Source organism: Neomonachus schauinslandi, chromosome 9, assembly GCF_002201575.2.
Source record: "Neomonachus schauinslandi chromosome 9, ASM220157v2, whole genome shotgun sequence".
Lineage (NCBI taxonomy): Eukaryota > Metazoa > Chordata > Mammalia > Carnivora > Phocidae > Neomonachus > Neomonachus schauinslandi.
Genome location: NC_058411.1, coordinates 82,706,261 through 82,719,616, shown reverse-complemented (window position 1 = coordinate 82,719,616; position 13,356 = coordinate 82,706,261). Strand labels below are relative to the sequence as shown.

General features: G+C 56.0%; 1 protein-coding gene across 4 annotated transcripts in view; it reads right to left on the bottom strand.

Moving 5' to 3' along the window:
* Positions 1–13,356, bottom strand: part of MAPKBP1 (mitogen-activated protein kinase binding protein 1) — a 54,098-nt gene that overhangs the window by 3,983 nt on the left and 36,759 nt on the right. For 2 of the 4 annotated variants that reach the window (XM_044918365.1, XM_044918367.1), the window contains 22 exons: positions 12,908–13,097; positions 12,181–12,327; positions 11,779–11,954; positions 10,902–10,993; positions 10,501–10,626; positions 10,063–10,133; positions 9,797–9,918; positions 9,436–9,511; positions 9,218–9,329; positions 8,977–9,040; positions 8,592–8,726; positions 8,247–8,383; positions 7,986–8,041; positions 6,420–6,656; positions 5,822–5,988; positions 5,433–5,578; positions 5,132–5,329; positions 4,878–4,962; positions 4,261–4,573; positions 3,476–4,069; positions 2,971–3,069; positions 93–2,510 (listed from right to left, as the gene is read on the bottom strand). In XM_044918365.1, coding sequence (XP_044774300.1) covers positions 2,283–2,510; positions 2,971–3,069; positions 3,476–4,069; positions 4,261–4,573; positions 4,878–4,962; positions 5,132–5,329; positions 5,433–5,578; positions 5,822–5,988; positions 6,420–6,656; positions 7,986–8,041; positions 8,247–8,383; positions 8,592–8,726; positions 8,977–9,040; positions 9,218–9,329; positions 9,436–9,511; positions 9,797–9,918; positions 10,063–10,133; positions 10,501–10,626; positions 10,902–10,993; positions 11,779–11,954; positions 12,181–12,327; positions 12,908–13,097 — 3,571 coding nt within the window. In that variant the 3' untranslated portion in view covers positions 93–2,282. Of the gene's footprint in view, positions 1–92; positions 2,511–2,970; positions 3,070–3,475; positions 4,070–4,260; positions 4,574–4,877; positions 4,963–5,131; positions 5,330–5,432; positions 5,579–5,821; positions 5,989–6,419; positions 6,657–7,985; positions 8,042–8,246; positions 8,384–8,591; positions 8,727–8,976; positions 9,041–9,217; positions 9,330–9,435; positions 9,512–9,796; positions 9,919–10,062; positions 10,134–10,500; positions 10,627–10,901; positions 10,994–11,778; positions 11,955–12,180; positions 12,328–12,907; positions 13,098–13,356 lie in introns of those variants that run through there. The other 2 variants (XM_044918364.1, XM_044918368.1) reach the window with 2 other exon arrangements.

The window sequence follows — 13,356 nt, the reverse complement described above, 5'->3', positions numbered from 1 at the left end:
CCCCGCCCCCGGCGCGCCGGGATTCGGCTAACCCGACCACCGGTGAGAAGCCGCGCCTTCTCCCGCCTGCCCCACTCGCTGGCATCCTAGAATTAACAAATGATTGTATTTATTGACGAGTTCATACATCAATACAAACGGACGAGTTAAAAACAGCCCCTGCCCCGTGAGACCTGGGGAAGAGGGAAGCGCCACGGGCCTGGACAAAGTATAAAAGTTATAAATAAGGGGGGGGTCAAAACTGGGTCAGGGCAAATCTGGTCGGGGGGCGGCAATTGCCGGTGGCCTCAGACATGCAGAAGGGGACGGGCGCCGGCCGACCACAAGACCCCCTCTCCCAACCCACGCTCGGCTGGGGATAGGGAAAGGGCGGCCACCTTCTTACAAACCTTAGCGGGAGTGCAGCTCCCTCCTCTGAGGGCCTGGCTGGCTGAGGACCGGGAGGAACCCAGGCCAGAGGGCCAGGCCTGAGCCTGTTTGGTCTGGGCTGTGGCTAGTGTCCCGGGACGGGGAATGGAGTAGACTTCTAACCCTCACAAAGGGCAGCTGCAGCCCTGCCGGGGTCCACCCTCAGCTGCAGTTCTTTGCAGCTTGGCCATGCAGGTGGTGGTAGTACAGAAGAGTGGGGGTGAAATAGGCTTCATCTGTTCTGGTGTATTCCAGCTGATGCCAACAAGAGCTGAGCACTCTATGCAAACCAATTTCTAAGTTTCTGCCTATAGAACCAGTAGGACCCCATGGCCTGTCCATGGGACAATTGGTTTTTCTGACCTGAATCTTCAGGAAAGCTACCCTGACTTACCTGAGGCAGAGGAAAGCAGTAGGGCCCAGAGACACATGTTCTTCACCCCAACTCAACAACTGCTTCACTACTTGGTCCTACTCTACCTGCCCCGTGCCCTATATCCTTCCCCTCACTCCTAACAGCTGTCCTTCTAATTCTAATCTATCCCCTCCCCTCTACCACTTACCTGTCCCACCTACCACCTTTCCAGTGTGTCTCTTGGCCCCTTCTGCAGTCCCACGTGCCTCCCCCTCCCCTCAACTTCCAGCATCCAGAGCATCCTGGGTGCCCAGCACTGCCTTTGAGGAGGTTCCTTCTACCCAAACCAGAAACCTACACGCCATCTCATATTGGCTAGGTTGTGGACACCAAGAATCCAGAATTCGGGTTAGTGTGTTCCAGTCCTTTTCGTGCCCCTTGATAGTTCCACATGAGCCAGGGTGGCAAAGCAGGAGTAGCACATGAAGGGAAACCAGGCACACATCAGCCAGCCAAGTACTCTAGCAATGAACACTCAACTGTGCGTGTGTGTGTGTGTGCGCCCGTACTTCATCTGTGGCCAAGGTCCTCAGAAGGTGGGCTGGCGCCCTGTAAACCATGAGGGAAGTTCTAACACCAGCATCACTCAGGATGCAAGGAGAAGGTGACCTCTGGGTCTAGCAGCCTGCCGGGGATCAAGGTTGGGAAGACAGGGAAGACCAAGGGGCTGGGAAAAGGAGGCCAGGGCTTTATGTTTGCCCAGCAGAGGGCTTTACTGTCCTGCAGCAACATCCCACAGCTGTCTCCACAAGTTCTGGCCAGGAGAGAAAGGGGGCACCGGGAGAGAGATAATGCTAGGGCTCTTTTGGGGGGGGATGGGAGTGGAATGTGGGGGGCTCGGGCCTTGATACCAACTCAATCCTCCTGATGGCTGGGAACGCCCTGGAGGGCTAGAGGGCTAGAGGGCTTTGCCTTTGGGAACTGCCAGGAATTGGGGAAAACAGATAACCCCTGCTCTGGCAGCCAGGGGAGTGCAGCTGGTGTGGGAGGGGAAGTGGAGGTAGAGGTGAAGCTCCGCTGTTGGCTGAAGGGCACTGATACCACATGGCCTCTCACTTCCACCCCACTGAATACCCTGTGTGTGCTCCACCCCAGGGAGCTGATCCCTGCAGTAATTTCAAATGGCTTCTAAGAAGAGAGGGCCAGCCCTTCCCAATTTCCCCCAGATGGGGCAGGCTGCCCTCCTGCTCCTCACAGCACCAAGATGACAAGGATCCAAGACCTACCCTGCATGAGCCACTGAAGGGGCTGTGGAGGCAGGAGCTCCAAGAAAGTGAGGCAACAGTCAGGGAAATAAATTAATAAATACAGGGGCCCCATGAGGAAGCTGGAAAAGGTGCTTCCCCTCTGAGCACTGACCCCTGCTAGCCACTCCAAGCATCCCCACAGGTTTTGGAGAGTGGAGCAGGGGCTACAGTTTGGAATAGGGGGAGCATTCACTTGGGACAGGATTCCGGAACTAGAGTCTTCGTTCCATGCGCCGCTCCACCGCCCGAAGCAGCAGCTCTGAGTATTGCTCTAGCAGGGCCTGTGTTTGCTCAGCCCCCACGGCCCCAGGGCTCCCACCCGGGCTGCACAACACTGCCCCGGCCAGGGCCTCAAGCTCCTGCCGCACTGAGGAGAAGGTGTTTCTGAGGAGCTGGGCGATGCGACTCTGCTCCTCTGAGGGCGTCTTGCAGCCAGCCACCTGCAGCGAGAGCCGGGAAGTGAGTCGGAGGAAGAGCGGAGGAACCTCCTGTCAGTGGATCTGCGAAGGGGAGGGACCCCACCTGGGTCTAGCCTGCCCCCAGAGAAGGCCCTCCTGGACCGTCCCCATGTCTAGGGTGGCCAAATAGTTTTTTAATATGACAAGGGCTACTATTAATAATTACACTGGGACAACAGGCATAAACTGGGATGGTCCTAGGACAAACCAGGTCCTAGGCAAACTAGGACATATGGTCGCTCCACCCCTACCCCTCCAGTCTGAGGAAGTCTCCAGAGATGACCAGTAGGTGCTCGGTTCAAGAGGCCTGGCCTGGCCTCTAACTCCCTCACTTACTCTGCCCCAGATGTTCTTGCTTGCTCCACCCACCCGTCAGTGGAATAGCCTTATGGCTGTTCTGGATACTCAGCCGTCTCCCCCACGGTGGGTGCCCAACACGTACCAAGTGGTAGAGCCGCACAGCCTGGCGCACACTGCCCTGGAGCTCTGCCACAAGCTGTTCGCACTCCTCCAGGCTCACTGCTGGGAGGGACACATACAACTCAGGAAGGCCCAGCAAAGCTGCCCTTTCAGGCCTCCCCACCCAGGGGCCCCTCAGAGCAGGAGAGGCCTACCCGCAGGGTCACACCCCCTTTGCTTGCCCTCTCCTTGCCTTCTTCCTTCCCAACACCACCCCCAACACCACACAGAAAACAAGGTCCTGAGGGGAGGGCCAGCTCCAGCCCAAGAAGCCAGAGGCAGTGAGGGGGCAAGTGGGTCACAAGGAGATTGTGAAGATTGGCAGGAGTGTCTCACCATCAGGGGTGTGACTTATGGACCAAGACGGGAACAGACAGGACGAAAACGCCAGAGGCTGGATGCACAGAAATGGGATGGAGCCAGAGTGCAGACAACAGAGACAGAAGAAAGAGGATGGGGCAGGAGATGAGAGCTGGGGAGCTGTGCACACCTGAGTCCTGGCTCAGGGCTGCCCCTGGCCTGGTGCATTCCATGGGGCTGGGAGTCTTCTCGGGGGACAGGGGCTGCAAGTTCTCAGGGCCTCGGAGGAGGCTGCTGACCGGCAGTTGCTGGGCACAGGGGCTGCTGGGCCCAGGCTGAGCCTGGCACTCTGTCCTAGGCTTGGGAGGGGTACCCTCCCCCAAACAGGCCCGCCTCTCAGATGTACTGTGAGCCTTTCCTAGGCCCACTGGGGAGCCAGGCTGTTCTGCCTCACCAGGGGCCCTGCCCTTGGTAACAGGTGAGAATGTGGCCAGGGTAGGACGATCGGGCAGTGGCTTTGGGATGTCCAGGACCAGGTGAGCCCGGCTGGGCAGGGCTAGCTTGCTGAGCGGTGGGACCCGAATGGGAGCAGGAGCCTGAGGTTCGGCCGCCAGGCCCAAATTCTCCCCAACAGAGATGCTGCGGGAAATCTTGGCCATGGAACTGGTGGTGGGGTTCTGGTAGGACTGAGGCCGAGACAGACGGCGATCAGCGTGTGGCAGGGAGCGCAGGCCCTCCTGGGCCTCCATCTCCCGTAAGAGCAATGGGCCTGGTGGAGGAGCCTCATCTGCCGAGAAGACAGAGACACACAGGTCAGGTGGTGAGGAAGGCTTCCCAGGCACTAGTTCCCTAGAAGTTGCGGTGCCCTGCCCATACCCACTAAGGGACACCCAGTGGCAAACACTGTGACACGTCAGGGCTAAATCAGGCCTTCCTTCCTCTAGCATGCACATGCCCTCCATACTCCCCGCACCCTGGAGTTGAGCCCACCAGGCTCCTCACCCTGCGGCACCAGACTCTGCACAGACTGGGCTTTCTGGAGTCCACCTAAGGTGCTGGCTGCAGCCACTCTCTTGGGAGCCCAGCTGCTGTCAGGGTTGAGACGGCGTCGCGGCAAAAGCACAGGGACTGCCTGCTGGGGGCCAGCATTGCCAGGGGAGGGCTCTGCCTCCGGGGGTGCTCCTGGAGGACTGGCACCACTGCCTCTCGGCTGCTCACCCGCAGCCGGCCGCATCTGGACTGGTCTCAATGTCAGCGCCAGGCTTGAGGAAGACGGAGACAGTTCCCTACAGGGAGGAAATGTGGAAGAAGGCCCAGAGAAGGCTTAGGAGTCCTCCCTGCCAAGACGGGGAGAAGCTCTCACAGACCCAGAAGCTCTGGGCGAGAAGGGCAGGCACAAAGCCAGCAGGCCGGTTGTCCCAAAACTCGGGAGTGCAGAACGCTATTCGGCGTGGGAAGACAGACGGCAACCTTGGAGAGAGGAGGATGGCCTCCTGCCTCAAGGGCAGGACTGGCCCTTTGGGGAGTGCTGGGAAGTCAAGTGAGCCACAGCTCCTTGTAGGACAGTGAGAGCTGCTGTGGGGGAGGTACCTGAGCGGGGGGGTCTGCACTTGCAACAGGAATCGTGAAGAGATGCTCCGAGACTCCGTCCTCTCTGGTACCCGGACTGGGCCCCCTACCAAGGTGACAGAAATCATGAATCGAAGCCAGCCCTCGCCCCAGATTCTGCCCCACCCCCGAAGGTAACCCCAGGGCATGGCCTGCCCTTGGACCCTCCCTCTCAGCCAGGCAAGGAGGGAAGAAGGGCAGACTACAGTGACCACATACTGGCCCTCTGCCCACACCTGGAGCAGCCCCATTGGCCAGAGTCTCAAAGTGCTGTTTTAGAAACTGCTCCTGGTCTGGGGTATGGGGACTGCCTTCCTGCAGCCCATAGGCACCAGTGCCTCCCTCTTCTTCCTCCTCTTCCTCATCACCCTCGGCTGGCTCTTCAAGGTCTGAGGAAATGCCATCCACACTCAGGGGCTCCGTGCTCTCAGAGTCTGGATGTGGGGAGGGGAGAGAAGCATCATGCTGCACCCACCCATCGCCAGAGCCTCCACTCCCACCTCAGTCCACTGACCTCCCTCAAAGCCGCAGCCTCACCTTCGTTGGGGTGCTCAGGGCTGGAAAGGCGGCTGCTACTATAATCCACAGAACAGGCACTGTCAGGACTGTGCTTCTCGGAGCCCCTGCTGCCTGGATACACTCTTCCCAGGGTCCCTCGGGCTGGAGCCTGCACCTGGAACTCACTTCCAGGAAGGCCAGCAGGGGAAAGAAGAGGCAGTTAGTAGGGGTGAGTAGCCCTACCACGACACCTGGCTTCCCTCTCCCCAACCTGTGAGTGGGACTGGGGATGAAGCAGGGGCAAAGTGGCGGGCAAGCCCTGAGGAATCTGGGCCAGCCCTCCCCTAACTAAAGAACACTCAGGGAAGGGAAGCCTGGGAAAGGAAGACTGCATGGCCCCTGAGGTCTGGTGAGGGAAGGACCCTTGCCTGGTATCCAGAATGGGGCTGTCACTCGGCTCCGGGTAGACAATACCATCTTCGATGGGTGCAGGCTCCAGATCTTGGGCAAAGACCCCTTCCTCTTGGGACAACAATCGAATAATGTGGGGACAGGAACAGGGTTGGGAAGCCTGAGGCCGAGGGGGCTTTTCGCTCTGGGAACACACAAAGGGGCGTTACTGAGGCTGTTGATGTGAGAGAGGGTCTGGGAAAAGAGGTGGAGGTAGGCAAGGATCTGGTGTGCATCAGTTCTGGGGGAAGCTGAATATTCCAACTCTGAGGAGGACTCCAGTTAAGGTTCTTGAGTTTCTGGAATAACGATATTCTGTCACACTCCGGGCTGCCAATCTCCAGCCACCACTTAATACCATGAGCCCTTTAAGAAACCTGGCCCAGGACAAAGGGTACCACCCCAATCAGCAGACCATACAGCTTAGCCAAGCTTGAACCTTTGCAATCCAGGTTACCCATGTGCCACAGGGGCAGAGCAAGCACAGCTGGCCAAGTCCTCAGGCCCCAGCTGTTGGCATACGGCTGGCTACGGCTGCTTGGAGATCTCTAGGTTGCTGGGAGAAAGCTGGCTCACCTGGCTAGCATGTGAGGTCTCAGGGGCCTGCTGACCATGCTTCCCAGGGCAAGATGGGGTCATGGCCAGCAAGTCTTGGCTAGCACCTCGAGGGCCTGGGACCAGTGTCTCTAGCTGCCGCAGGTCCAGCATGGAGCAGACACTCAGCTCCACACCTGGCTGGGCCCAGCGGCCCCTTCTTCTGGGTCCTTGGTTGGCTGCAGGGGCTGGGGCCAGGAACTCCACCGTCTCCTGTGCCTGGTGTGAGGCAGGGGTTGGGGAGGGGGTCACAACCACTATACAATAGTATTAGCAAACACTCATATAGCACTTACTGTGTGCCATCCACTTTACATACAGGTATTCACTCACTCAATCCCCACAACAACCTTATGAAGTAGGTATTATTATTATCCCCATTTTTACAGATGGGAAAACTGAAGCACAGTGGGCTTAAGTAACTTACCTAGTCCCACGGACAGTAAGTGGCCTGCCTGCAGGTTACAACTCAAGTAGTCTGGCTCCTGAGTTCACGCTCTTAGCTTCACTCTACATCTTGTCTTAGACCTTCTAGTCTCAGCCTTCTAGTCTCAGCCTGGGCACCTTGGAGCTGGTGATATCTAAAAAGTCCCTTACTCTGAGGTTAGCCCCAAGTCCATTCAGAGCACCAAGGACAAACAAATAGTCCAGCCTTGAGCCCCCGGGCTGGTCAGAAGGCACGAGAGGCACCACGCCACCATCATTCCATGGAGCTGCCACTGATAATGAAGGTACTGCCACTTCAAGTCTTGATGGGGCACGAGCGAGGGCGGGGCTGCTGTCGGGCTTGCTCAGAAAGCCTTGACCCTGCTTCTGGCTGCCCTGAAGTAGCCGCCCAGTTACCGGTCCTCTCACGGCCCCGTCCCTCTAAATAACTGCTCTGGAAGTTCTGACCTTACCTCCTAACGTGGAGTCTTTAGAACTACAGTTTCTCCAGATGCCTACTCTTTGAACCTTTGATGTTCTTGAACTTCAGTTCTTTTTTTTTCTTAAATTTTATTTGTTATTGTTTGAGAGAGAGCTTGCACACAGGCACATGGACACAAGGGGGGTGCAGTAGGGGAGGGAGAGGGACAAGCAAACTCTCCTCTGAGCATGGAGCCCTAAGTGGGGCCCAATGCTGGGGCCCTCAGGGCTCGATCCCACAACACTGAGATCATGACCTAAGCTGAAACCAAGAGTCGGACGCTTAACCGACTGAGCACACCTTGAACTTCAGCTCTGTTTGGCTCAGACACCCCTTGTCTACTCCCCACCTCAAACTGTTCTTTGTTCACACTTACCCCCAGGCCCCCAGGCAGCTGAACTAGGGGAGCGCTTCTTCTAGTGGTGACTAGACCTTGCAGGCCACCCCACCTGGCCTGCAGGAGGGAGACCCCTGGGCTTCATCATCCCTAACCTGGGACCAGCCAAGCTGTTCAAACTCTCCCACAAGGCCCTGCCTTGGACACAAGGGGTGCAGCATGTGGGCAGGCCCAGAGAGCCCTGCTTCCACCTTCTTCCACTCCTTGTAACCTCGGAAGGCCATTTTTAATGATGGTGACTCACCCGACTCATCTCCCAGTGGGACAGGCTTCGGGGCAGGCCTGGGCCGGGCACTGAGGCTAGATAGAGACAGGCAGTCAGAGACAGTGTCTCCTGCCCACCCACCCAGCTCCCTGACCCCGCACCAGCCCATACCCTTGTGTGGCCATAGAGATGCTCTGGCTTCCTCGGCTCACCCTGTTCTCACCCCCTGTCCCAGAAAGGGCATATCTAGCCACTGTGCCAACTGGTGCCTGTCTGGCCCTGCTCCAGACTTCCACACACCTGGCTCCTTCTTGGTGCCCTTGGCAAGGATGGGCAGAGCTGGAAGTTCTTCTTCTTCAGTGCCCTCATCTTCTCCCTCCTTGTCACTGTCTGATGAAAGAGCTGGTCCAGGAGACAGCATCAATGGGGCCTCGTGCCTGAGTCCAAGACAAGGAAGGTCATGGGAAGAGGAGATTCAATGCAGGAAGAGGCCAAACTTCATGGGTCTTCAGGTAAGAAACAGGTGTTGGGGGATCCAGGAGGTACAGGTGAATGGCAGGTGCAGAGCAAAAAGGAGGAGCACTGAGACAGCGAGCAGTCTGGATGCCCACCTACTGCTAGCCCGTATCCAGACTCTTTTCTCACCGGTTGGGTCCTGCAGCCCTCTGGGGAGAAGACGATCCTTGCTGCTTGCCCCCTCGCTGACGCTGGCGCAGCTCAGCCAGACGCTGCCTCATGCTGATAGTCATCTCAGAGCTCAGGCGCCATACAAATATACAGCTGGGTACAGCCACAGAGGTGGGTGAGGGAGAGGTAAGGTAGGACTCTGGGGTGGAACCCCACTAGTTCCCCTTCTCCATGGGCTGGCAAGAAGACCAGAGCCACCCTCTAGCGACACGTCAGGCCCTAGAAATACCCCTGCTTAGCCCGATTTCCCAGAGATATCACTGATGTGAAGAGAGAGGAGGGGGCAGGGTGTGTGTGTCACAGAGGAAAAATCTGTGTCTCAGGGGAGCTGGCTTCTGCTCACCTGTCCCCTGACACTGAGATGAGATGTTTGCAGTCATTACTAAACTTCATGCCAGTGACAATCTCTGCGAGGAAGAAAGAATACAACCTATGAACCACCCTGAAGTCCCAACCAAGCTTCTGTCCCAACAGTGGAGGTGGATGTTGGTCGGAAGGGAGGGGCAGGCAGCTCTGCTAGGTCCCAAGAAACTAAAGGAAGAAAGAGCAAAGTTCCAGCAGTGGAGTACTGGGGCAACACTCACCTGAGTGGCCAAACATGGTGGCCACGCACTCGCCTGAGGAGAAGTCAAAAATGGAGAGGTTCTTGTCAGAACAGCTGGTGGCTATGTAGATCCCTGAGGGGTCTGTCTGCACCTGAGGAGTGGACATATAGCTGGCAGAGGACAAGGGAAGCACCAGTCTACCTAGTATCCCAGTGCTGCCTTTCTCTGGCCCAGGGCCCATCCTCCTGGGCCCTTACCTTAATCAGAGTGCCATCCTCACCCTGTGACCCTTTAAACAGCTTCTTCTGCTTCCCACTGCTGATGTTAAAGATCCTGTGAAGAAACATGCTCTTGTTCACGTGAGGAGGAGGCCGTGATCAAGCACAGCTGGGTGGCAGAGACCCCAGCGTTCAGTCCCAACCCTGTTCTCTCTGGGAGCCACTCCCCAACACCAAAGGGGCTACCGCCTCTTGGGTACGGCAAAGTGCTCATTCTATAGGCTCAAGGGGGGCCACAAAGTCCTGGACAAAAAGACAGAAGTGGGGAGAGAGCTGCCAAGAGCTGACCCCCTCGGGCTTGAAGGAATGTGGTCACACGGTTTGAGAAGGGGATGCCCACCGAATATTTCGGTCCTGGCAGCCAATAGCCGTGTACTTCCAGCTGGGCTCCACATCCATGTCATAGAGGGTCGTCTTCCGTACCACGTGGTGTGTCCGTGTAAACTGGACTCCATCTCCAGACTGCAGGGGTAGAGTATGTGGCTCCACCAGGCCCAGAAAACCCCGCTTTCACCTCCCTTCACCTCTTACAACCTCAGCTGGGGGAACGGTAGAAACCCACACCCCCCAACCCCCGCCCCATTCAGGGAAGCCCCATACCCTCACCTTCTGTGCAGTGCGGAAGTAAATGCTCTTGTCTGCTCCACAGCTGATCATGCGGACTTGCCCATCGCTGGCTATGGAAGAGGGGGGCCTAGCTATTCCCACTGCTCTCACCACAAGTGGCCAGTCCCTCCTCTACTACCCCACTACTGAGCTCTCTACATGACCCAGACAACCAGTTAAATCAGGTCGCTTCCCTCCAAACCTAAGCTTGCCATTCTCTCTATCCTCAGCCAACCTGGTTGGCTCAGGGTCCCCTAGACAGAGAGTCTACATTCTACCTGCCTTCCCATCTGGCCCCAGGCCTCCCAGCTGCTGTCCAACACACCCCTGTGACTGGCACACCCTTCTCATGGAGGCAGGAGGCTGGTGGCAGTCGGGGTGGGGGTGGAGGATGTTGCTGGTAGATGGCAAGATGTGTCTCAATTGCCCTGCCCCCACCTGCAAACTTGACGGCAGTGATGGAGGATGAGTGCTCGTCCAACGTCTGCTGCAGGCTGTACTCCCGGCCAGCATCTAACACATGGATGAGCCGGTCCCGGCTCGCTGATGCCAGCAGCTTCAGACCTGCCGTTCAAAGAACTCCATCAGCCCATGAGTGCCCAGAGCAGGCCCCCATCTGGGCCCGGCCAAAGGCCCGCAGGAACCGAGTCCCATAACCCTAAGCCAAGTGAACCACAGCGCAGGAATGGAGCTGTCCTCCGCTAAACCTGCGAAGACACCAAATGCTTCAAATGGCGTTCGGTCCCACACCCCAGGGAGCCAGGATAGATGCAAGTGGCACTAGCAGGACTGGAGCAGCCCTGGGCCACTCTGGGCCAGATACCAGGCATCCTTCTTACCCGTGTCCGGCTTAGAGTACTCCAAGCAGAGAATCTCTGAGTCATGGGCCTCCACCTTCAGCATCTCACTCAGGGACTGCAGCTCGTGCACCCTGCAAAGACGAGGAGAGGGAGGACGTCACTGCCAGGCTATGGGAGGAGAGACTCACCCTCCGTGCTCTGCTATATCTCCCCCTCCGGGCCTGTTTTTAAAATTAAATTTTTATTTATTTTTGAACTTCTAGGCTTAGAGAAAAGTGGCGACGAGTACAGGGATTTTCCATGTTAACACTTCAAATACCAGAATCGGGAAATTTACGTTGGTACTATACTACTAATTCAAGATTTTAGTTTAATTTCACCAGTTTTTCCACAATATCTTTTTTCTGGATCCAGGATCCTATCAAGAGTCCAAATTGCACTTAGTTGTTATTACTCCTTAGTCTCCTGTAGTTGGTGACAGTTCTTCAGTCTTTCCTTATCTTTCATGACCTTGATGCTTTTGAGGAGTACTGAGCACTCTCCAATACTCTTTAGAAGAGTACTGATTACTCTGTTCTCTGTACCTCAGTTTGAGTCTGCCTGCCTTTTTCCCATGACTGGACTGAGTTAATCCATTTTTGGCAAGAATACCACAGAAACCATGCTATGTGGCTTCTTAGTGCATCATATTTTCAGGCTTCACGGTGCTGATATGAGGCTGTTAAGCTTAATCACTTGGTTAGGATGGTTTCTGCTGGGTTTCTTCATTGTAAGGTTATTATCTTTCCCCTTGTATATAGACATCTTGTTCCCCAATCTTTTTGAGCCCATTTTTCTCAAGCTCTGTCCTTCGGGACCTAAATCCCCCAGCCTGCACTGTGGGAGGCAGTCGGTACCACCCCAGGCCTGGCATTACCTAAGCGTGCCTACACGGTCCCCAGAAGCTAGATGCTGTCCGTTGGGGCTGATACACACAGAGCGGATGCCCACACGGGGATCCATCAGGGACCCATCGGCTTTGTCTCCTCCGGGCAGCTCTGTGTCCAGCAGGGCCTGAGTGTTCCCATCCACATAGATGATCTTAATGAGGTCCTAATGGAGCAGGTCAGGAGAGGAGGTGGATAAGGCAGGCCTGACCCAGTACAGCTGCAAGGGGAGAGGAATGCTGGACAAGATAAACCCCTGGCTCAAGGAGCCCGGCCAAATCAGAGCTGAAAGATCAAAATCTGGGGACCCGGTTCCTGAGAGGGAGGCGTGAAGGCTGGGGGGGAGGGGAGGACTAAGCGTGGAGGGGGTGCCCTATGACCTCAGGGCTCACATTGCTGAGGATGTTTCGGTGCAGTGTGGAGCCATGCACCCCGGAGCTCTCCGTGTTCCACAGGCGGATGGTATTGTCTGAGGAACAGGTGATAAAGGAACTTGGGGGCAGGCAGGCCTGGTTACTGTCCTTCACTTCAGGGTAGACCTGAGGGGCAGAGGGAACAAAGTCAGATCTCTAGTTAGGGGGCAGTCCTTTCCCTGCCCAAGGAGATAGAGGGGAATGAGATTAAAGAGAGATTGCTGGCCGGGACTTAGCCCAGAGTTTGTCACATAGTAAGCAAGCCATAACTATTAGATACTCTCTATAATCGCTATGGGCAAACACCTTAACCAAGCTCCTATTATGTTCCAGGCATTCTTCCATGTCTCCCACTTGTATCATTTCATTTAATTCTTAGGGCAACTAGATAAATCAGGTGCATCAATTTACAGTTCAGGAAACTGAGGTTGAGTCAAGTTCAGTAACTTGTCCAACATCACCCAGCCCAGGATGAGGCAAAGCTAAGGACAGACAGGGGCACAACGGAAGAAGCCTGAGATATATAAGCTCTAAATTCAAGCTCAATCCTCGGGACCCATCTGAAGATGTGTGGATACACAGGGATGCTGCTGGAGAAACAAGAAGGCAGCAGGAATATAACTTTATACTCAGGGATCCCCACTTCCCGCCTCACAAGGGTACCCCAGCAAACCTGGCCAGTCTAAGGCCAGCCCAGCCCACATACCTCCACACTCCAGACGCAGGAGGAATGATACAGAGCCGAGTACACCTTGCCCACTTTCTTGGGGTCCCTCACATCCCAAACATAAAGGCTGTGGTCGTTGTATACACAAGACAGCCACTGATTCGTAGGATCAAAGGTCAAGGCAATGGTGTCTGGATACTTGGCATTGGCCCCTCCAGAGAAGAGGCGACTGTGGGGAAGAGGACAGGGCAAAAAGTGAGTGGAGGGCTGATGAAACAAAGGATTGAAAAGAATGAAAACAGAAGCCAAACCACAAAGGAAGAAGCGGAGCGAGCATGGGGAACCGTCTCCAGACCTGCAGGGGGTAGCTGCTTGAGAAAGGAAAAAGCAGCGTCTGACAGCTGTCAGCCGGAGCTGACCCAGCACCGGCTGTCAGACCATCAAGTTCTCATGAGGAACACAACCAATGTCACGGTACGCCACAGTCA